The sequence below is a fragment of the Manduca sexta genome, chromosome 14, assembly GCF_014839805.1.
Source record: "Manduca sexta isolate Smith_Timp_Sample1 chromosome 14, JHU_Msex_v1.0, whole genome shotgun sequence".
NCBI lineage: Eukaryota > Metazoa > Arthropoda > Insecta > Lepidoptera > Sphingidae > Manduca > Manduca sexta.
Window position 1 is genome coordinate 10,914,372 of NC_051128.1, and position 25,396 is coordinate 10,939,767.

General features: G+C 37.5%; 2 protein-coding genes across 5 annotated transcripts in view; one reads left to right on the top strand and one right to left on the bottom strand.

The window, feature by feature from the left end:
- Window positions 1–934, top strand: part of LOC115447540 (GATOR complex protein WDR24) — a 17,474-nt gene extending 16,540 nt beyond the window's left edge. The window contains 1 exon segment of the mRNA XM_037438486.1: window positions 86–934. Within this exon segment, the coding sequence (XP_037294383.1) occupies window positions 86–214 (129 nt within the window). The 3' untranslated portion in view covers window positions 215–934.
- LOC115447533 (ras-related protein Ral-a) lies at window positions 931–25,141 on the bottom strand. Of its 4 annotated transcripts, none has more exons than XM_030174646.2 (5): window positions 24,992–25,141; window positions 9,547–9,732; window positions 8,867–9,027; window positions 7,698–7,872; window positions 931–2,091 (listed from the first exon to the last, which is right to left on the bottom strand). In XM_030174646.2, the coding sequence occupies exons 2-5, from the start codon at window positions 9,697–9,699 to the stop codon at window positions 1,975–1,977; spliced, it is 606 nt and encodes a 201-aa protein (XP_030030506.1). In that variant the 5' UTR covers window positions 9,700–9,732; window positions 24,992–25,141; the 3' UTR covers window positions 931–1,974. The 4 variants fall into 4 exon arrangements, with proteins under 4 accessions (XP_030030506.1, XP_030030503.1, XP_030030505.1 ...); XM_030174643.2 differs by lacking the exon at window positions 24,992–25,141 and adding an exon at window positions 24,450–24,872; XM_030174645.2 differs by lacking the exon at window positions 24,992–25,141 and adding an exon at window positions 18,236–18,315.
- Between the last annotated feature and the right edge of the window lie 255 nt (window positions 25,142–25,396).

Below are 25,396 nucleotides of genomic sequence, written 5' to 3' on the forward strand. Positions count from 1 at the left end.
AACTACCCCAAACTTGATACTCATAATACAAAAATATCAATGGTCCTTCAAGCCGGATCTCATTGTCATTCTTCCTTTTTATCAGGTGGTGCGCGGTCTATACGCGTGGTGCCAGGGTTGTTCGCACGGCGGCCACCTGGAGCACATGCGCGCGTGGATGGACAAGCACCAGATATGTCCGGCCGGCTGCGGACACCACTGCCAGCTCGGCTGACTGCGTACCACTGTACTTGGTGAAGCTGGTGAAGCCTTCTTCATCATCAGAGCGGTCAATCTTGACCGTGACAGGATATGTTTGTGTTTTGAGAATATCATTTATCAATTTATATTTTATCGTGAGGCGGTCAAAGCTACCAGCTTGTATATTTTGTTATACGTAGCTTGTTGCAGAACTTTTACATTGTAAAAGCCAAAAAGCTTGAAAGGTTGAATATGTGCACTCAAACATCAGCTATAACTTGGTGGTAAAGTTATTTGTAGATATAGCAGTATGAGAAATCGATAACTGTCGAAAAATTGTAACCTTTGGCGTTGCCAATGAGAAAGCCAGATGGCCAATAAAATATCTTGACCTTACAAAGAACCCATTTCCAACCTGTATCAGCGAAATACTTCACATATTTAAATAGATGCATAAATTTACTCAGTATGCCATAGAGAATTACCGCTCTGCACTCCGCAAATGTAGTTATATTTCAAAACAGTTAAGCCACAACATGTAATGCAATTGAAAAAATCTTAGTTTTTAAAATACACTGTAATAAGTCATACTCTAGTCTTCATTTTAAGGCAAAATGCACCAGACTAAGAACTATATGTAAGCTTAATATTTTGGAAATGTTTATTTGCAATAATATATTGTGTAAATAATATATAGACTGAATTGAAGATGTTTTGTAATTATTTTTATATAAAATAAATAATACGCAAGTTATTTTATCGTTTATTTATAATGTAAATTTATGTACAAATATTTCGATAATTATATAAATTGAAAACAGTGCCATCTAGCCGTCTAAGTGTAAAACAGAAGATGTCCAAAAAGTTTAGTAATGATTTAGAATTTCCGATTGAAAGATAGTGAGATCGGTTTAATACGACAGCCCAACAAAAGGACTTTTTCTAAGGACGTAAAAATAATACAGATTCTCATAAAATATCAACAAATATCAGGCCTTGCATCACATAGATAAACTTATTATAAATATTAAACGGGTGTCTAAAATTTGCCCTCAGGGTTTTGTCCTGGGCGAATACTAGAGGTCCATCGTCAAAGGCCGAATAGATAAAGCCTAGGGTTCAGAAAATATTGGAATGTTTTAAGTAAACAATATGGCCATCGATTATGTAATAATCTTGTTATTGGCATATCTCGATCGAATAGACAATATTAATCGATAATATGCTTTTACTATCGATTTTAGAACACCGATGTCTCCAAACACTATGTGTACGACAAACATTCGAGATATTGGATCTCTATAACACATCGATGTCAATGGTTATCGACCACAAATTGCCAAATCCGCCACTAGTGGCGGTGACTGAAGCAGTTAGTATTGTACCTTGTGAAATATAAGTTGACAGATGGCAATGTTAAATTATAACTACAATAAATAGGGATGTTGACTTTAAAAAAAATAATCCATCTTTACATACTTCAAAACAAAGTCACCCGCCGCATCTATCTGAAATCTGAATGCGATAAAAAAAACTCCATATACAGTTTGTGACCCTGGGGAATACATAGATGATTTTTTTATCTCAAGAATATTTATAGTGGGAGTTTTACCCCGCAAAAACTCTTTTCATGCGGTCGGTACCTCGGACAAAAGCTAGTATATAATCTACTGGGTATTGATGTCAGTTCTGCTTTCCAAGACTTGAAATGAAACTTTAAACGGATTTTAATAATCTTTGTCACAATATAAAGTCAACATCCCTGCGACCATCCGCCATCTTATAGTATCGAGTCTAGCAGAGGATACAGCAAGGCGCGGCGCATCGCCGCTTCGTGTCCTCCGACAGCTGGTCGTCCGCGGCCAGCCCGCGCTTCTGCCGCGACATCTGCCGAATGAGTGTGACGAACGCCTGCGGGACCGACGGGACTGCGTCAAATCTACTTATCATCCAACATATATTGTCACCTTTTACTTATTACATTTATATCGATAAGGTGGTGTGCTGCACTAGTATAGTAATTACTTTAAATATAGCCTCTTTCCGTAGAAGTCGTTAAAAGATATTGTACTGCCAATTTATATCGGATGGTCCGAAGTTAGGCACTTTACTTTTAGGTATTTTGTCACATCCAATCTATCAAAGCAAGGACTATTCTCGTGACTAACTTCAAAGCCAACGAAAATCGACCGTACTATGCATTGAGATTCCAAATATGTACTTTTTATAAAAAAATTGCCAATTCCAGCCCCTCACACAAACAAACCCACACAAAGGAACGCAGACAACGTGAAAAAAAAATAAACACATAATTATGCAAATCTGTATATTTACCACATTCATCTCATACTTTGTTCCTGTGAGTTCGACATACATGCGAATAACCTACGCTATAGGAATTATATTACGATAACAGTTGTCAAACAGCCACGGCGCACAGCGAAGAGGCAAATATTAACCAGAATTTATTCCACTTCGCCATTCGATACCTCTGGCGCGAAAATGTAGTTTATTAGTTAGACTAATATTTGTTCTTGGCCTCGCTTTTCTTTTATAAATGATACACAAAGCCATATTCCATGCTTGGTGAAAGTATCGAATTGAGAAATGGTTATTCTTTACTAATATTGCCACTTGGCTGAGCCCCTACATGTAATTTGATAATTATGATCGATTAGAAAATAAAAGAATTGGACTGAGATTATGTCCCATTGTTTACAATATATATTGCTGAAGCCAGTTCCTGCGCCATAAACGAAACTAATAACTTGAATATAATAAATGTTTTATGAAATTTCACTATTTATGTTAATGAACAATCATTTGTAGCCAGTTGTTAGACCCTCCTTATAAGAAAAAAATATACGCAGAAAACCCGATTACGTGTTAATATTGTTGACATTATTATATAAAATGGGTATATCTTTTTTGCTGAACATCAGTTATTTACATTCTAGTAATAATCAAAGTATTTTAACCGAAAATTCAAAAAGGAAGTCAACTGTTGAATAAACAAGCAATTATCTAGCTCTGTATAATCTCAGTCCAACTCTTCAAGCCAATAAACCGAAGTATACTGACAGTTAATATCGATATAAGATTAAATTATCAGCCTGTATATGTAAATAACAATGGCAGTTAACGCGACCGTTAAGAAATGTCCTTCAATCGTGGCGCTGTCGATAAAGTCGATAGGTTCTATCGAATTTTAAAATCGCTTATCATGATAAATGATTAAGCTGTATTGATAAACGTAAGAATTTTAAAAAGCCTTTTCTTAAGGAGAATTAATCACTTAATACTTTCTCTAGTTCGGGAGTTCTGCTTACTGGAATTACAGACTTGTCATGGGTATCGATTGACGTAAGAACTGTCAAAATATCGACATAATTTACCCTCCTACCGACATCGACATGCGCGACGCATCCACAGACTACAAATATTATGCTAAGATAATCTTACATACGTCCTTACGCGGACACAACTGGACAGCATTATAAGTAACCCAATATCATTTTATAGTATCACGAGGACCATATTGTGACCTTGCAAAATCTGGGAAACTAGACAGATTGGGTTTATTAAAAGTATGAAGGATATTTGCGGTACTGAAGATAAACATCACAGCTTGATAATAATAATGATAATTCGATGCCTTGAGTAAATAAAGTAGTTCTTTCGAATTTTATGCACTTTATTGCACTGTTTATCGACAACACCTGGTATACGTGTAGTATGTACTAATCTCTATCGCAAAAATAATTGAAATTTATCGATTTGGCCCTCTGTATTATGATGTAAGTAGTGTGTTTTATCAAAATACACTCAACTTTATATACCTACCCACATATACATAGTGTAATAACTAGCAAACATCTAACTTTATTATAAAATTAAACATCCCATATTCTTCAAATTACGGCGAATATCGATATCGATACTTATAACTGAAGCCCCAAAATATCGATGAATAAATTTTATTTTACAAATAAATTTAAACTATTAACGTTTAAAAACCTTTTATGTTAGGCTCAACGCTAACTTACGGTGTGACGGAAAACAATGAATTAGACAAAATTTGAAATCATTTCACATACGATTCAAATTGATATAGCAAAAATCAGCTCAAAGTTTTATTTTCTCGGCTCAAAGCTTTATTTATGTTACACCAATATCGACCCTGTGTTAAATGAAATAAGTTTTAAGTATCATCGAATTCATTGTCGCCGCCGTACCGTTATTATTTAATTTATCAAATGCATTGACTTATAAAAATCACTCGTATCATCGATATAAAATATATTGTGACCAACATACACAAAATCAACAAGTACCTTGCAACTAATAAGATTTTACGAAGCTTGTATTGACAAGTTCATCAAACGTAATGGACGTACCTCGAACTTTCTTCCTAAAGACCTCTTTTCCTCTGCTTTTATGTCTTATTCGATTTATTCTTGTATACTATGCTTTATAACTAATGTACAGTAATATGTCTGGGTGTATCCAAAAATATATTATGAGCGTGCTAGGAGATTCTTCGACCCTAATTTGTTACACCTAAACTATTACCATACATAAGTAATTAAAGCAAATCAAAAGAACGTCACACTCTCATCGCCTCTCTCCCACCCTCTCAGACGACACAAAACGAAAACCGTAAAATTACAGAGTCTTAACATGTGACACACATGCGCAGGAGTCGATAACGACACTGCAGTGCAAACTTTCACGCTACACTGCGCTTACAGAAATATTATCCATATATCCTTCACATCACTAAGCTACAAAAAAAAATATTAAATAAAATTCTGAATTGCAGGTTCATAATCGATATTCAACTTAGTGACCGAAATGTCGATAAAATATCAACTGTTCAAACGATTTTTATACAATAACAATTCTGTAAGCGTACACAAGGAACACATTATCGACACTTACATTCAGCACTTAACGATTATTTAAATAAATACAAAAATCTTAAAATTACTCCGTCCATGCTTATATGTGAGCCATTGTATGGCGCCATCCAAAATGTTACTAATAATCAAAATTGCCCAAATAGCTTGTCTGTTAAAATATTTTATGAAAATGTATTTAAGAGATCATCGTATGATACCAGTAAATTTAAGAAAACCACAATCCTAATTATCTAGGCTTATTGGTTACTACACGCGAAATTACGATTCTAAATGGCGCCACACTTTTCAAACATCTGCTTCAGTTTCAGTACTTCATTAAATTTGATCGAGTACAAAACAAAGTGCAAGCACAAGCTCCAAATATTACAATAATAATCAAAAAGGACGCATCGTGTACTGTTTATTTAAAAAAAAGTTGTTTAAAGTATAAAAATTATCTTAACTCTCCTGTACTTCGAAATTTACAAATGTACAAAACATAATCACTAGGATTTTTTGTCTTCTGGGGTGTGCTTATAATTTCTTTTTTACTAAAAACTTAATCGTATTCTTTCGAAATAAACAGTACTCGATACTTTTCCAGCACCAAAACGGGCGTAATATTGCAGTGAATACACAAGCATTTTCTGCTTCATATCCATGTTACAGTAACAGACTGTGTCGCCGATTTCTATTGTGTCAACTCGGTGTAGTTTCCAATTAAATTCCACAGGGATCGTTGATCGATAAAAACAACAATATTGATGAATACAATATAATCGATTCTAAAATGAGTACACACAATCGAAATCGGCATAAGCGAAGCGCATTCAAAGGGAGAGTGCGCGCTCACGCCCTCACGCGGCGGACGCTTTGTAACTTCCGCACAGAATCGAACCGGGATTTGGTGCTAAAAAGCGTTGCATAAACTGAGTATCAAAAATCCCTAAAACACTGACAATATCACGTTTAAATTACTGGCATATACTTGGACAACATGTTCGATATTCTGGCAGATGCCCTAGCGGCTATACATCGCCGCGTCATCACACCACATAGACAAACAAGCGACGTAGTGCAAAGGCTAAGTATTACACAACTGCGGTATATACACGTCCCCGACACGTTGGAGCTTGCACGGCTTAGAGAGTTACAAAAGGTTGTTGGGCGGCCTACAAGATGGCGCACTTGATTATCCTGCGCTTCTTGCGCTTCACGTCGCCGTTGGTGGCGCGGCTGTCGTCGGACTTGCGCGAGCGGATCTCGCGCATGAGGTCAAAGAACACCTGCGGACAGCCACGGGTCAGCCCACACCGGACAACACACCAACATCACCCGCCACCGACATAACGTGATTCTTTTATGGCTTTTTATAATCTGAAGGGATTCAAATTATTTCAGCAAGAGATTAAGAATATTTGAGGTATCATTCGCAACAATGCCAACTAACATTTTTAAAGGATTTAGCTTTCTTGTTACGGCTGGCATCTGATGTCGTCAACTCTCATTTAGGGGAAAATATATTTATTTATTTAGTACTTCATATACAAAAGTATGCAGGCGGACCTTACAATACATTAGATTATGGGGATGTTCAGGTAAAAAAGCTCATAAAAGAACCATACGTAAAGAAAAGATTATAGGCATAGGTTTTCATTCTGATAGACCTGACAGGATAGATTCCTACTCGAAAGTTTTCTTGTAAAAATATAATAGAGTTGCGCTATGTGAAGAAGCCAATATTAAAAAGAAAAAACATATTTTACAAAATATATCGACTGATTAATGTATATTGGCAATTCATAATTTATAAATTAACGTTCAACATTACTTTTTTAAGTCATTTTAAAGATCTGTGTATATCGATTTTTGAAATCGATATAAAAAAAACTTCTAAAACGACTTTTTTAACTGTTATGAACTTTTTGTTTCTTTTTTACAATTGCAGCATTCAATAAAAGTTACAAAATGTGGTTGGTTATTATTTTCTTTATAACTTGCGGAAAATATTTTCAAACTACCAGAAATACATTTATGAATCGATATCGATATAAAAATATTGTTTTGCAAATTCCAAGCAGCTTAGCGCAACTCTAACATTCCAGCCGAGCCAAGCGGAGTTGCGGACTAGAAGCGGGTGCAAAGCTCAGCCTTGGCTTAGTGGAATATGACCTAGGATATCTGAAGATGACTTCACCGACACGGGACACTGGCGCTTCCTCTATTTACTTATATCACAAATATTTTATCTGTTACTAGTTTTAAAGCGAATTTATGTGAACATTTTCGGAGGTTTAAATGTTCAGTTACTTGTTAGAAATAAATATCGTAGTCGAAAGAGTTTGAATGTGAATTTGGCACACAAATAGACCATGTCTTGAATTAACATATCGATAATTTCTTTCATGGAAGTACATAGTGGGTCTATTATACTGGGAAAGATCTTTCACATGGAAGAAATCGTGTGCAATAACTAATTCTTTAAAAATATATTTATAGACAGGTCGCTTGTCTGATAAGCGCTGCGTGTCTCCACATCAACTGTTATTATTGTGAAGGGTTAGTTGGAGCACAGCGCCAGCAGCCCGTGCGGGCGCGGTCGTTCGAGCCGCGTACCTTGTCGACGTTGTCGCGCGTCTTGGCGGAGGTCTCGACGTAGGGCACCTGCCAGTGCGCGGCGCGCTCGCGGCAGGCGTCGAGCGGCACGCGGCGCTTGTCGGCCAGGTCCGACTTGTTGCCCACCAGCAGGAACGGGATGTTCTCGTCGTTCTTCACGCGCAGGATCTGCTCTCTGCAAGCGACAGTCACTCTTTATAATCACCGGTGGTAGGTCTCTCATATGTGGGAATTCGCCTGGGTAGTTTTTTTTTTATTGCTTTGAGTAACGAGACGAGCTTGCCGTTCGCCTGATGGTAACCGTAGACATTGCGGTGGTACCTACCCAGGCGGACTTTCACATTTGAGATGCCTACTACCAGTAAACAGGTACCACCGCAATGTCTATTTTCGTCGACAAGCAGCAGTGAGTAGTCACTTTTGCGTTCCGGTTTGAAGGACTTTGTAGCCAGTGTAACTACTGGACATAATAAGACTCAGTATTTCATATCTCAGGATGGCGAGCGCAGTGGAATACCAAACAATACTTTGTAATTCAAAGTGTTGGATTGTGTTCCTATTGTTTATGGGCAATCGTATCGCTTACCATCAGGCGAACGCCAAGCTCATCTCGTCATTCAAACCAATAAAAAAACGAATGATTGACCAATTAACCAATGAGCTATTTCATCACTGAAAGCCAAACATTCAAATTATCCATAAAAAATAGTATCACCTGGACTCTGAAACTTTGGACTTTCGTATAAATGTTAATGCATAATACTAGGTTTATGATGGTGAAACTAGAATAATCATTTAACTATATTATTTTTTATGCCGCTTCTGTGATCTGTACTATAATCATTGTACATTTGATATGAGAAAAAATTAAAAATTATAACAAAATAATACCTTACTATGAAGTGAATAACGCACTCTTAATAAAATAATGACCCATTCCAAAATTGCCAATTTGTGGCAGTCGTCAAACAAACAATTTCTGTTTGCATTTTTTTTCATGCTATAGGTTTCATTTTTTACCTATCTTTAATAAGCTCAATTTTATAGCAACTTCAAAAAAAGGTAGCAAACAAAAATTAGTTTTCCGACGACTGCCACAAATTAACGATTTTGAAATAGGTCATTATTTTATTAAAAGTGCGATAATATAAATGAGTTGAGAATCATACCTGAACTCCTGTGTGGCGTCAAAACTCTCAGGTTCCGTTATGGAGAACACGCAGAGGAACCCCTCGCCGGAGCGGAAGTAGTTGTCCCGGATGGCGGCGTAATCTTCTTGACCTGCCGTGTCCAGAATGTCGATCTGGACCTCCTCGCCATCCAACACCACCTGGAAATTAAAAAAATACTTTAGACAATGTAAAATACCATTACCATACGGTTAGCTTAAATCTTTATACGGATTATAGAATCCTTTAGTAACTCGTAAGTGGAGCGAAGTATAGAAGATTTTTTCAACAGCAGAAGTGGACAATTGTTCCCATTTTTAAAGGCGACACGATAATTCTGGAATTTTAGGTGTTAATGGTACTTCGCATGACTGCCTCGGTGGCGTAGTGGTACTGCATGCGCGGTATGACAGCGCTCTGAGATCCTGGTATGAAATCCCAGGTCGAGCAGTGATATTTGGGTTTTTCTAATCAGTATCAGCCCGGAGTCTGAAATTTGTGCCCGATATGGCTATCACATCATGGGACGGAACACACTTGGCGAAAAGTGGGTGGCCTGGTTACGCCTCTGCATACCTCTTCGTGGATGAATGCGTGATGTTGTATGTGTGGTACTTAGCATCATTAGACTTGGGTTTTATGGGAAATGAGATTTTTATATCATAAACATGTGTGGTTACCTTCTTCCTGTAGCTGTCTGCCTTGGTGGGCTCGTAGTCCTCGACGAACTCGTCGTACATGAACTGCAGCGTGAGCGCGGACTTGCCCACGCCGCCGGAGCCCACCATGATCACCTTGTGCAGCGTCGGCTGCGCGGCCGGCTTCTTGGACATGCCGGGGGCGGGCCGCGGGACCAGGCACGAACACTGCGCACAACAACGGACACATTAAACTGGTTTGATGTCTTTCTATCACTTGGATAGATCTAGCGTAATATATTGGCGTTTTGGACTTGGGTTCAATTCCAATCGACTTCAATTGTGCTATAAGATATTGATATAGGTAGCACCATGTCCAACCCGCATGTCATAAAGGTGGCTAATAGCGTCCATCAGGTGTCACTACGTGCTTCTAGTGCTGTATGCTCACTGAAGATGTCCCCGAGATGGACACGTGGGTTAGTCTATCCTACGTCGATGATGGATATGTGGGCTTTCGTGCACTAGTTACACCTCTGCCTGCTCCAATAGGAATAAAGACGTAAGGCCACATATAAAATACAAAAACATCATTGCTAGTGATAGGATATATTTTATATCCGCCCGGATAGCGACCACCGAACATGAGGTGTTAAAACCTGCCATAGTGGCCCACGTAAGTGAGTCGCGTTCCGGGATCAGCCTGTGTATATCCGGTTCCAATAGAGCGGCATAACTGTGTCGACTGTCGAGGGGTAATCATCTCTCGTCAGTCGACATTCTATTGGACCCAACTCCACATACAATCAGGTGCAGTGGGGACACTATGTTGAGCCCGTACAAAAAAATAGATAATATCATCAATTCCTACATTATGAGTCTGTGCATTATTACGCTTAGCTTTCAAACAAATTAATGTATAGACTTGCTCGGAATGCCTGTAGCGGAGTGACGGCACGCGGCAGGCACTCGACACTCATGGTATTTTTAAATCTGAACAATTCGCAGCGGAATTTAAATCGCGCTAATGATGCAAGTGGGCGTGTGTAGGAGCCTAATATGGTAGTAGGAAATATTTTAAAGCTGTAAATGGTAAACGATGTCACACGATTACAAATGACCAATGTCCATTTATGTGCAAAGCCGAAAGAATTTAAGGCGCCTAACTAAAGCAATAGGGGACCGGCCTGTGTTGGATTTTGTACATTATTCTATATGTAGTGGTTAATAATACGAAAAAGAAACCCTCCCGCGAAAACTGCATTAAAATTGGTTAAAAAATGAGCCAGTAATTCATATTTCAAATATTACTATGTGCCGAAGTGGGCACGAAGTGGGGATATCGCTTCATCTCTTTCTTTCGCACGCATCGTAATGCCCGATGACGTCACGCGTCGGTATTGCGGCTCTTTTTTGTTTCATGTTACTTACCCCTTCTACCGAAATTAAAAGACTTATAACTTGTTGATTTTTTACCGGATTTAAATAATTCTTTCTGTGTTCTAATTTATATAACGTAAATATTTCATAATAATAAAGAACAAAAATGAGTCCGGTCCCCTATTCGGAAGAAAGGACGATGTTCTCTTAGGGCCTCTTAAAATCTGACTGACAAAATTGAAATGATTTATTAAACCGCATTTCTATTATGCAAGTATTATGTACAGCTGTGACGTCACGCTTGCGTGTAAGTCCAAAACTTCCTACATTAAACTTGCAATTAACATGCATGTTTAGGTTTCGAATACACAAATTGCATGCAAGCTGCATCTTGCACAGTCCTTGCGTAATGCCAACGTGGGTTTAGGGCATAACATAACGGCAGAACTATACGAAGCTTGGAAAACTGCCACTTCATGACAATTTCCTCATAATAGTGATACCAAGAAACCAACTAATTATCCTCAGCGTAACACTGAGTTGGTTAAACTGGTTACCCATATCACGTAGTATAAAATTTACCCTAAATTGACGCAATGGATGCGTGCATTGAACCGCGTGCACAAACATTACGCAACGAAAGTTTAACATCTATATTTTTGTGGCGCACGCAAATTCCGCGCATTCGGCTAAAGTGGATTAACGCTCGCGTGCGCTAACTATTCCACTACATAAACTGTTTCAACACCATTACGATATGGATTACGTGATTTTTTATTGTTATATAGTTTTTGATATTGCGTTACTAGATGGAACCACAAACTTATCTTCTTAAAAAGTACACTTTGTCTTTATTCGGATAATAGACGTCAAATAAAAAAGTTTAAGTTTCAAACAAAATAAAAAGTAATTGAAATTTTACAAGTACTAATGCCACTACTACTACCTACTTTTAGAGAATTCGTCGCTGCGGCAATCTTTCAGTCAGAAACACTCACGCATTCGCCTTAATAGTTGTACTAAACTACAAAATAATCAAAAAATAAAACCGGGATTTATTGTGAAAATATTCGTTATTCTTAGATGATTTTCGGCACAATGTTAGCAGAGGTAAGGGCGAGTGTGTGTTTTCATTTGCAAACGCAATATCAATATGATCACCTATGGAAATAAAATAGTTTTAACGCTACATTTAATGAGCCATTTTCAGGAATATTAGAATTAGTAACTGGACCTAACCTATCCTAATTTATATAAACTAATCTATTTTAATCTAATTCAAATATCCAAACAGTCTAGATAACCAGGAATTCTTAGATAAGTTATATCAACCTTATCTCTTATCGTTTAAATAAAATCTCGTATCAGCATGTTGAAATAGACGCATCGGCGGATATCGGACATCTTGATGGGAATCTAAGATGCATTTATTGAGTTATCTTTTCGAAACGATAATAATCATAAGAAAAGAGCGAATTTAATTTATTTTTTATGTATATAGCTTAACTATTTAATATAAATAAATTATAGCTTTCAAAAACGACTCTATATTACTAGGTGCTTGCTGTTGCCATGCTTTGATTATTTCGCCAAACAGCAGAATGAAAGCATTACGAAACTCTACATTTAATAAGAACCTCCTACTTTTTACGAAGTAGGTTAAAAAGGGATATGCACTCACATTAAAACTTTCTAATAAGTACTTAATGGTTTTGTTTACATTCAGACATTAGCAGACAGACAGACAATGTTATAATAACCCGACGTGTATTGCAAGCCATAAACCCGTATAGAAAGGAAACATCCAAATATGGTGCATTGAACATGTGTTTTTATCTCGAACGACTTCTAAACGAGATTCCGACGTATGACTCAGCTGCAATTAGCCGAAACACTAGTTAACGTTCACTTTCGTAATACGATAAGCGAACTCTGGGTTCACGGAAGTACTGATTGCAAGGTTTTAAGTGCTGGTGGAGACTAGATGGGGCAAAACCGAACGCCATAAAAATTGTGGGTCAAGATGGAATTATTGCACTTACCCAAAATTATTTATTTGACATGATAGATTTGACATCCGCACTAACAAATGTTTATTGTGTCATCTGTTAACATATTTTATCTCGAGTGTGAATTCTATGGTACCTTAGCCTGACCTGGTTTTTTCAATGAAAAATGATGACAATTTCGATTCACCACACTCTACTAAAACAACATCTGATATGTAATATCTTAGAAACTCAACAAAAGCCCCGTAGACTCAGCGATAAGCTATCAGAATGAATAACTAGACATTTCAATTATATTATCTGCATATTTCAAGTAAGCGACCGATAACAATAAAATGAGTTATGCTTACAGCTGACTAGACGAGGAAGCCGCTCGGCTAACGGTTGCCTAGAAGAGTGCATATAAACAGTAGTATCATCACGCAGAACTTTGACAGACTCCTCAAAATGGAAGACAAAAATGTTAAAAATACTTAAGTAACAGACCAAAATGGTACCAACGCAATTTCGCATGCTAGAAGTATAATTATTATGCTGGCCGAAACAAACTGCGAAGTTCAATAATTGATCAATCGCGCAATAACCATCTGCAAAAACTGTCCACGTCATGGACAGTTACAGCGGCGTGAGGTCCATAGCAATCAGCGTTCACAAAGAGAAGATGGCGCTGGAATCCCGACATGCGCACGCGCACGCGCCATACCAATTAACTGCGTGTCCAGAATTAATTATCCAGATGGCATGTTATTGTCGTTAAAGCGGGCTGAGGGCATTGTTATTTTTACTAGGCGTGGGGTCATCGGATCAGTGGAATAGCGTAAGCAGTGCCGTGAAGGTCAAAATAAGTTTTTATTTATTCGTACGTGATAAACTCTGAAACTACTGCGTGCTAATTTATATCACGTGAGCGCAAATTTTACGAGCATTTTTATTATAACCAGCAGAAGCAATTTATTTATACAACTAAGTTGCCAGATAATAGGAGTCTACATATGAACATTAGCAATACTAACCGAAAATCGTGTTTGGCGCATAAACAAAATAGATTTTAAATCCATAATGCCTGGTAATTACATAAATTACTACGACAATACTCGATTGCGGAAACCGTGCCTAGCACACCACAGCATTCGAGGGCACACATCTTCAAGGATTTTTATAGCGGCAATTTGGTTTAAATTTTGGAACACATCGACACCTGGAGGAAGAGTATCGACCGGCTCGAACATTTCAGTTACCTTACACCTGTTATCTTATCTTGGGTTTCCCATCGTGGAAAAACAGAAGATAGTAATTAGTACTAATCGCTATAATTGATTGCATTTCTTAGTGCATATTTATACTAATGTTTGAAAGTTGAAAAGTTTGTTTGGTCGTGCTAATCTCAAAAACTACTAAAACGATTTTGATTTTTTTTGCAGTAATAGGAAGCTACATTACTACTAAGTGCTATAGGCTACTTTTTGTCTCAGGAAGATATTTATCCCGGAAAAAAATCACACAGGCAGAGGCGCAGACAAAAGCTATTTATTTATAAGAGCCAAATCACAAGACAGTCCCGTCGCGATGGTAGGTGCCACGACTGCCAATAAACAATAATACCGTCGTAATTGATTAGTGAAATCATTTTCAGAATTCGAACCGACGTAATTGTCTACTCGCGATGGATTAATATCTCTTGAATCGACACTATAGACGTCAGTTCATTTACAATCAAGTGCAGTCGCTTCACTTCTACGCGTCAGTATAAAAAAATCAAACTTACCACGTCTTTTAAGCCTCAATGAGACGGAGCAATTATCGAATTCAATTATTGATAGCAATACTCGTCTTTTGAATATCACAAGACCCATACATCAACAAGGGCTAAAATTGCCTCGCCATTCAAGTTCAGACGGCGTAACTTCTTAAGCAATTACGATTATTGCTGAGCAATAATTAATCCGTCTGAACGAGATTTTACAACTTTAAAGTATAAATTACTCTAAATACAACCGGTTGTATTTTCGTGACGTTTGTATTAAGCTCAATCCATCTCGTTATTGATTCAATGCGCGTTCCATTCCATTCCGCTTTCGTCTTCACGTTCGAGGTTATGCCTTTGTTTACATTATCGGCTAAAATGTATGTCATTCAAATGTATGGTGTTTAAAATCTGCAACTGATACTGAATCTCCTATAGTCATCATCATAATCAGCCACATAAAGCCCACTGCTGAACATATGGCCTCCCCCAGATTTATAGACGGACCTATCGAAAGCGGCCTGCATCCAACGTGTTCGAGACCTTTATCATGTCGTCTATCCACCTCTGTCCTCGCAAATGGACGTCCAACGCTGCTAAATCTCCTATAATATGGGTTGACAATCAAAAATAGTATTTTTCGCTTAGTAAAGTGATTCGCACCTTTTACATGTAATATGTAAACACGCTGAGTTTATTAACCTTTCTGGGATTGATTAGCCTTGAACTTACATTATCCACATTGTAAATGCGAAGTCCGTCTGTTTCTTACGTCTTCACGCCTAAACATTTGAACGATTGAACGAAACCGCAAAAAAATTTGATATGTATGTACTTAATTAGGTATTTTAAACCTATTTCTTTTCTACTCTGAGGACCAAAATCCATTTTGATTTATAAGTCGCCCCGTGAGGTTTTGATAATATTGATTGATGGGAGAAACATAACAGGCAATTAAGCCAAATATCCGGACTTTGATGGCTATATCCGGCGTCGGCTATGGGCTTATGCCCACCCGAGTCGCTATCTGATATCTTTAACAATATAGAGGTAAAGTTTGTGAGTTGGGTGTAAGAATTACTTTCCGTATGTAAAGTGGCCTTATTTTCTATGAGAGTATAAACTCGTAACTCGGCCGTGTTATGTTATCTTCATGAAATCAGTGTGGAATCCTATTCTGTGTGCCAATTTCTATTGTTTTAAACGCGGCGCGTTGTTCTTGTTATGCACTGTCAAAATAACGTGTGGAATAGAGAGTAAGATCCTGATATTTTTTTTATTTCTTATTATGAAATTTTAGCCTCAATAATTTCTATTTAAAATATATTATTTATATCGCATGTACTAATGACATCTAAATCTATCTATATATATTATAAAACACAAGTCCCCTTTTCTGTCTGTCTGTATTTAATCGATTTACAAAAAAGTACTTTTATAAAATTTGGTATGGGGATAGTTTAAGACCCTGGGAAGGTTATATACTACTTTCTATCCCTGAAAAATATATAGCGGAACTTTTATCCCGGAAACCTCCTTCACACGGGCGAAGCCGCGAGCAAAATCTAGTTATTATCTAAAATTATTTCACAAAAAATTATCTCCGACCACTAAAACCTACATTTAATACCAAGAAACAACACGAGCGGACCCGCGAGCTAAACCCAATCAATGTTTTGCGTCGATTTCCATTACACGTTATATTTTTAGCATCGAGATCATCGGCAGACGGTTTAGAAACCGCATCCATTAACCGGTTAATACACTCATGCATCATTCATGCGGCATTTCGCTGCACCATTCATCAGAAATTCTCGCACGGAGCTGTTTCGATAGCTTTCTAAGAGCGAGGACTAGGGCGATGGAAACAATATCAGGCATGATTTTCGAATCTTTGAGTGTCACCTAATGAGTCTGGAATAATTTGATCCGTGTAGGTCACGACCCTCAGCATTGAGGACATCGACGCAAGAAGAGTGTCACCTGTTGTGATTAGAAGATTACTGTCATTGTCAGTGAAATCATCGATGTTTATAACTAAGGACCAGAATCTTTACTTGAGCTAACACTTTGATAGACTTTACGGATGTCTCTACGTAAAATCTTCGTGTTGGTATATTAGCCTATATCTTTTCCCGTTGCTGGACATAAGCCTCCTTCAATATGAGCAATTTAACCCTGTCTTCGGCCTTTGCATTCAGTTCTTACCAGCGACCTTTTGCAGATCGTCACTCCACCTAGCTGGAGAGCGTCCTGCACTACGTTTGCCGAGTCGTGAGCTGTGTTAATATCAACATGTGACAATAACTTGATCATGGCATCTAAATCTACAGCCTGTCGCCTTTGCAAACGTAGTTTTATATTACACTAACATATTTCATTTTAGAAGCCCAAACACTCTGCACCGTTCTGGAGGCCTTCTTCCACCACATTCTTGACTCGTCTTAAATTTCTTTTTATCTACGATTGTTGCTACTTAACAAGTAACATATTTGCTCATATGCGTTTGTTTGGTCTCTATTATAATAAAAACAACATGTCATACAGGGTTGTCTCTATTGTACCAAGAGTGTTATCGCAACATCATGACGTCATTGTAATCAGTGAAACAAACGCACTTCTGTTTCCGCCTTCCGGTTTAATCACTTATGTTTTTATATTACTACGACAGTTGAATATCCCGGTAACTCATATTCCAACATAACAATGTTAAGCAATACTAAAAATAATTACACAGTAAAGCTCATTAAGGTTTATCTACCATTTATACACGTAATCAACCAGGTTGAGTACACTAAAACAAAAACTATTATCGGACACAAAAACTTAACAAACATTTCTCCAAGCAATGTCCCTCAAGCATCACATCGACATTAAACAGAATTCCTCTAGCATTGTATATATAGCCAAATTAGGCGTTGTGGTTCGCCTACAATGCACTGTACCCACAACTTAAAAAAAGAAATTCAAAATATATACCAAATAAATATCACAATTTTCACTGCTTCCCCAAGCGTAGAAGAAACCTCAATTCTCCCACAGATGTTTATTGATTATCACCATTCATCATTAGATCTGCCATAAAAATATTAACTTCAAATTGACACGATCTAAATTTATCCGAGCTCACAACCGCCAAAAATAAAAACATTAATCTATCGTTATCACAATGACAGTGACCTGCCAATTTGTACAGAAGCAAACCCGTGACCTCGGCCGGACCTGTTGACTCAGTCAGTGAATCATTTCGGTCATGTTTTTGCGCATGCGTGAAACATAACTTTAATCGTTGCACGATAACATTCGCGTACTTGCAATTAATTTGGAAAAGTTTCGACTTTCATAAAAACAATAAAAAATCCCTGATCACCAAACCGGTTTCTATAAGAATGCTTTGAAAATCGGAGACCCTTTCCTGGACATCTTGCAACGTTCTGAGACGCTTCCGAGATCAGCCGGAATGCATCCAATAAACTACGCCGGCATTAAGTGACAGACGTCTATAGACGTTAAAATGTAGACAACACTTTATCACTTCACCACGCCTCATTCACAAGATACTAGTCCTGTTGGTATTGCGCACTCGTAGATTACTTACACAAAACAATCTTGGCATTACTGACGTCTTAATTTCTGTTAATCAATGGTACCACAAGTTCTTTCTCACTTGACGTCCGTTCGCGTCCACGTCACCACTAGAAGTGCACTATGACACACAGCATGCTATTTATCCCCCACTAATTTAATATGAATCATTTTTATGGAAAATCCATGTAATCTCAAGTATTTACTTAGTTATGATAGATTTTGGATGGCAAACGCTGTGGAATACCAAACAATACTTTGTAATTCATTGAGTGGTGTTTCTGTTTATGGGCGGTCGTATCGCTTAACATCAGGCGAACGACAATATAATCTCGTCATTCAAAGGAATAAAGAAAAAAAATCTATTTTCTTTAAATAAAATGTCTATGATTTTGCTTCCCTGTACCACAGTACAAACATGCCCTGAATAGCCCATCTAAGATACCAATGGTGGTCAACTAGTTTTAAACAAACCCACTGTTACCCAAACCGAGGACCCCGGACACGTAATCCGTTTACATTGTCACTAGTCCAACGACGTTACATACAATAGGTATAGTTTACTTCGAACCGTATTCACTGCATAATCAAAATAAATTACAAAAATTCTGTTCACTATCACTGGTATCCAGAGCCGAAAAAAATTATTGTTTTAATGTACAGTAGATAGAAAGCGAAAACGATTCTCATTGATAATCCTTCAGATGTAACATTTTAAAATACATAATGTTTAAATTCTTAGTTCAATTTTGGCGACACCATTCAGGGCCCAAATCAAAAAAAACTATTTGTTTTATAATAAAACCTCTGCGAATCCGCGAAGTTTTATCGAACTATGGGCAAAAAACAACATATCGCCATGATACTGTCCATACTAGACAATAAAACCGTTACTACTATCGTGTGAAAATAATTAACATACATGACTCAACTGTGACGAATTAAAAACATACGAGTTTATCGACTTACGCAAATGAAATGTATGGGGAACAGCCGCACGCGATATGGCACGAAACCAAAATAGACATGGTGTAATGCTTCAAACGCGTTCAGTGATAAACAAAACAATGCATCGTTGTTTAAGCTCACGGTAGTATCGTTAATGGGGTAGCAGAGGCGGAGCGGATGCAACCGTGGTTCACTTATCAATAATTTGCTTTCTAAGAGCTAGTTCGCCCTCTAGCGCCATATTGGGCACAATTTCTAATATTGAAGTAGCAGAGGCGAAACGGATGCAACCGTGGTTCACTAATAATTTTTTTTTTCTAAGAGCTAGTTCGCCCTATAGCGACGTATTGGGCACAATTTCTAATATCATTTGCTGGTGGTAGGATATATTTTATATCCGCCCGAATAGCGACCACCTTATACAAGGTATTAAATCCCGCCACAGTGGCCCGCGTAAGTGTGTCGCGTTCCAGGATCAGCCTGTGTATATCCGGTACCAACAGGCCGGCATAATTGTTTCGACTGTCGAGGGGTAATCATCTCTCGTCAGTCGACATTCTATTGGACCCCACTCCACTTACAGGTGCAGTGGGGTCACTTTACCGTGCTTTTTAAAAAAAAAAAACAGTTGTTTAGAAAACACACGCATGATTTTATGTGTGCATGTGTGAATTTATGTGTAAATATTGTAAATCTCATAAACCAAGCCTGGTATTATAAACATGAAGTTAACATCTGCGGTTTAAAAACCAGCATTAAATATCGTCAGGCCAACATAATTCTGACCACTGTTCCAGGAAAACATGAACAAACAGAGCAGCAACCCCTCCACGGGGTAAAGGGCCACAGCGGGGTTCGCCTAAGCCGATGCCGTACACAACTCGACCTACATTAGGAATTAACAATTAACACTAACCGGATTTCCCACTAGTTCAGTGGAACACTTTGCAGAATCGCAGCGTGATACACAAACGTTTCCCACGATGGGAGATAACTGCTTACGACAATAAACATTTACATTTATATGAATCAGTGAAAGTGTTTATGTCGACGCGGAGTTGGAGTTTCTGCTTTTTATTTGATCGAGATTGGAATCTGGAATGGCAACAAAAACCCCTTTTATTTTAATCATCATTAACAAAACATATAAACAACAAGTTGCTTGTATCTAGTACATCATAAATTTAATACCACTATAGGATGGCATGATGGGGAAAATGCCACGGAACCACGATCACAAGTTGCTAAAATTTTTTCAAAATTGTATATTGCTTTGTGTATTAGGACTAAAAATGGTCGCCATAAAATCTATAAAAATACAGATTTTTCACGTTAGAAAAAGTCCCATCAGATTAATTTGCCACTGGCTCTATGACGCCACTGCTGAGTAAATAATAGTACATAATACATAATATTATTAGATAAGAAGCGATACGTTACGGAGAAATGGAAATAGATTACTTATAGACAAAAGTCCACCGAAAACACGGACCTCTTACTTCAATGTCTACTTTTTTTTGTATTACGTATACATAACTTACTATCAGATAGTGACTTCCATATAAATCGTGATAGACGATAGCATTCATACTTGTACACGAATCATAGAAACGGAAGAACAGAACATTTTTGAAACACGCCAAGTTTTATAGCGAGATAAAAACGTAACAACTTGGACCGTAGCTTTACGACGCCATGCGGATATCCCAAAACGTTCGACCGACGAAAAAAGATCACTCGCCGTCTACGATTCTAATAAATTCACCGAATAGCGGAACTTTCTTCGGCCAATTAAGGCGAACAGAATACAAATTATAAACATAGTGGCTTCCGTCTGCCGATTTCCTTTTATAACATTTTGGTTTGGGTACTTTTGTATTTTTTTATGGCGGCACAGAGATTGAATTAAAATTGAAATCCTATCCTAATTTTTGCCACGGCGGCCAAGCTCAACGGAGAACAACAACAATCTCAGCCAGATACGCAAGAGATATTATACTGCACAAGTGTGTGCATAATTCACAGGTGCAATCAGTCTTATAGTCAGTTGGGACAGCAATTCGACACGATTGGAAAGTGATCAGGCGCAGGACGAACGGCTTTGCGTGCTTTCCGAGGCACAGAGTATCACACTGCCAACTTCTTAACTCTGAGCTGCGACTGAGTAATTTTAAGGTGGAATAAGCCAGTCGCCTTTATTTTTGATAGATAACTAAGTGGTATAGTTCTAGTTTAACGTTGATTAAAATTGGACTTCGCCATAGTACTGGGCCTACCCTAGCAAAGGTACACCAGCTGATGGCTAAATATCAAATGTGAGTTAGAACCATCTACTATGGATTTTCTCTCCTCGGTAGCTAGTTATTCATATACAAAATTTCACATACTCGTATACTCCCATAGGAATATGGCTTTCAACATTATATACTGAAAATAAAGATCAAATTGCGTAAAAGTTTATTTTAAACAACATAGTTTTCGTGAAATCCAAAATGTGTACAGCGACCTCGGCCCCACATTCTATTGTGTTTCAGCAGAGCTGTGTGAAGATTCAAAGCCGGCGTTTGATAAGAGCGTGTAACTCACTGATAGCGCCGCATGACGGATTACACGTGTATTATTGTATTAAACGTATCGATACTTTCGCTTGTTACTATAGCAAGTTGTGACTGATCGCATAAAGGGTCCTAGGGATACTTTGTTATATCGAAGCGAACCGATTTACATATATGACAATTGTCCTACAGAACGAATGCTGCTTAATTGGAGTGTATACTACCAACTTACATATAAAAGCAATGTATCCTCTTAAATTCAGGATACGATTATACAGTAGACTTTTGCATGCTTTTCAATTGTTCTTATCATAGTCACTAGATAAGTAATCTTTATTTACATTTTTTACATCTTATATCATACTCTATAACTTAGTCTATTCGATATTTTATATGGAGACGATAATTGCCGCACCGTCCTTTCAACCCGCACTCAAAGAAACCGTCGCCCCACGACGGCTTGTGATTACGCGTCTGTAATTATCCTGAACGACTTACTACATCCACGATACGCTTATTTGCCTTACTGGGTTTAACTCGAAACTCCTACCACGATTTTCATTTTCAGAAATAAAAACGGCAATGTGCAGTGTGCACCTTTCTAGAATAATAGACAATAAGCCTGTGTGTCACAAACTCTCATAATTCTATAATTTCAGCAGTTTGATACGAAGAGACACAACACACTGTTTTAAAAACAAACTCAGTTACAATCTCTGTAAGTTTTTTTGATATGTATAAATAATACTAGGCTTATAAATTTTTCATGGTGAAATATCACATGAGGCGTAATTTTTCTAATCAGGCAATTAATGAAAAAGCGTAAGACGACAGGCGGCTGGCGCTCGCCCGCACAAAAAGGTTACAATCCACACGCGAGTGGGTGGGAAATGGCACGATTTCACTGCACCATCAGATAAACTGGAGAAATCTTACCGGCAAGTACACTTGTCCTACGATGGTAATTACCTTGTGATACTCGGTAAGGCAGTTAACGAATCGGAAACTTATCAAAACATGATACTCATCCGATGGGCTTTGTTTATTTGGTTAGGTCATGGCGCCAAGTGCTAGGCTTTTTGAGTTAGTAATACAGCTTTGGAGAGCATTACTGAGTTTTGGCTTGAAAGATATTATAGCTGATGTAATTTCTGTTTAAGATTTATATTTTAACTACCAAAGTCTCAGCAATTGCATTTCCATTACTATGATTGGTGATGGTCAATAAACTTTGCATAATCAAGTTCCCATTGCCCCAGTTTTGAATGCAGGTTGGCAGCCATGCAGGGAGTTGCTATGTGTCTAATGGCTTTTTAATTACTATATGGTCTTTGTAACACTGATTACCCTACTGGGCCACCTCATGCAGGTAGACTAATGGTTACTTATATTAGCTTTTTCTATCACAATTTAATATGTATTGAAAATATTTCAAACACTAACATTCATGCCTTGTTTTATAATTATTAAGAAAAACAATTTTAGTTTTATTTTACCTAAATCTAAAAAAAATATTTGCATGTTTGTGACACAGGAATCAAACCAATTATATATTAACCAACTAGTTGCAACACTATATTCGAATTTTGCAAGATAACACAAGGAGAACAATAGCTACCAAGCAATTAATTATGAGCAATTGAAGTCACTGCGTAATTATGTAACCAAGAGACAGCTTCGTTCAGTAATAAGTCATTGTCATCTTAAATGATGGAGCCTAATTAAATGATAATTAGTTGGGTACAATAACATAATACTACACTGTCAAACCAATGGCTTTGTTTAAATAAATATTTTGAAGAGGCTCTATGCTGTATACTTTTATTTACAGCAATCTTGGGACAGTAGTTCCGAGGTAATGCGTAACAAAAAACTCATGAAATAAGAGCCTCACTATTATCTCAATTTAATGTCTAGAATAGCGTGATCATTTGGGATAGTTACCATAAACTAGGTTTAGATTAGCAAGAAAAATTACAGAAGTCTACTGCAAGCAATTTTTACAGTGTAAGCTGATTTCTGCAGGACTTGCGACAAGTAACATGTGTATGGAACTAGTGAGCTATTGCTGCTAGTGTAAACATATCTGTAAGTTCTTGAATAAGTTATTGCTGCAACAACTTGCTAGTGTAATCTTAGGATTAAATATACATGTTATTTATTATATACTGTAAGGAGAGGCACTTACTCTATGTTCAATAAAAATATGGAGGTGATTTTTATTTGTCCCAAAATATACATTTGAACATTTAATGTGGGAAACGTCTTTATCGTAAGGCAAAACTAGTTCATTGTTTCATAGCATTAATTATTTAATTTGTAACAAAGATTGTATTTAACTATCTACTTTAATACTGATTTCTGGCAATGAAATATAAAGAACACATCAATCAAAATGAATATTCATATTATCAGGTTGTATTTTCATATGTGTTTCAGAAAGTATGTCACAATTTTCATTGCTATTTTGATAGAAACCGAATTAAAAACTTCTGTTAATATGATGGACAACTATGATCCTTTTTGCAATTAGTAAGCATTATGTCTATAATGTATCCCTTTTGATTGTAAAAGGGAAAAAATCTTCAATTAATTGGAGTAATAAATATTTGTAATTCATTCTGTAACCACAAAATGAAGTAATCATGTGACTCATTGTTTAGTATTATTCATAGTGTTTAGTTTCAAGGCACATTTATCTGTTATCATATTGGTTAGACAAACCTCTTTCTGTTCCTCTAGAAATTTGGTAGACAGCTGGTATGCTATAGCAGAGAACATCACGGGTGCTCAGATCCGTCTCCCGAACCCAGGAGACGACCGAACACACCCGACGAGAGGCATAATCTACTTTCACTTGTTAACACTAGTCCGCCGCCTCAACCTTAAATAAACTACGGTTTTTTGTTATCTAAGCGCCGGAAGGTCTCGCAGTTCGTGACTAGACTTGTACAGAGAGGAAAAGTCGCGGAAAATCAATCGCACAGATATGAATCACGGACACGGACGTCGCCGTATGGACACCTCGATAATATTGATCTAACTGTACTGCACGCGGGCGCGAGCACGTTAATGGATCTTCGCCACTCGAGCGGACCGACGTGCCTTGCGCCAGCACGTGAGAACTGTAAGACAATACGCGTGAAACTGTGTGAAAACGGGAGGCGTTGCCGTCCTCCTAAACACTAGCATCACGTCATTGAACCCAAATACGCACCAATAACACCACTTTCTGAACGACACCTTGTCTGTATTCTACGACTCACCGAAGCAAAAAATGTGGCGGCACCGAAATATCCTTGGTTTCAGGTTTACGTGCGAATAGATTTCACTTATTTCGTCAGTAGTCACTGGCTTTACGAGGATCTGTCACAGAAGGGTTGATGATCGGTGTCGTGTAGTAGGTAGCGACCTCTTTAGGGCATTTATTTTAATTTATTTTACGTGTTTCCCTTCTTTTGAGGAGTTTTATGTAGAGTTGGGATTGTGTTTTACTAATAACTTCAAGGTGATATACAATATAGATATATTATTATAATGTACAGGCAATAAAATTATTTATAAATATGAAACAAATGGCTTTCTATATAATTTTTTTTCTATATAAACTCAAAATATCACGCATTTTACCGAAGAGGATGCAGAGGCGTAACCAGAGCACCCACTTTTGC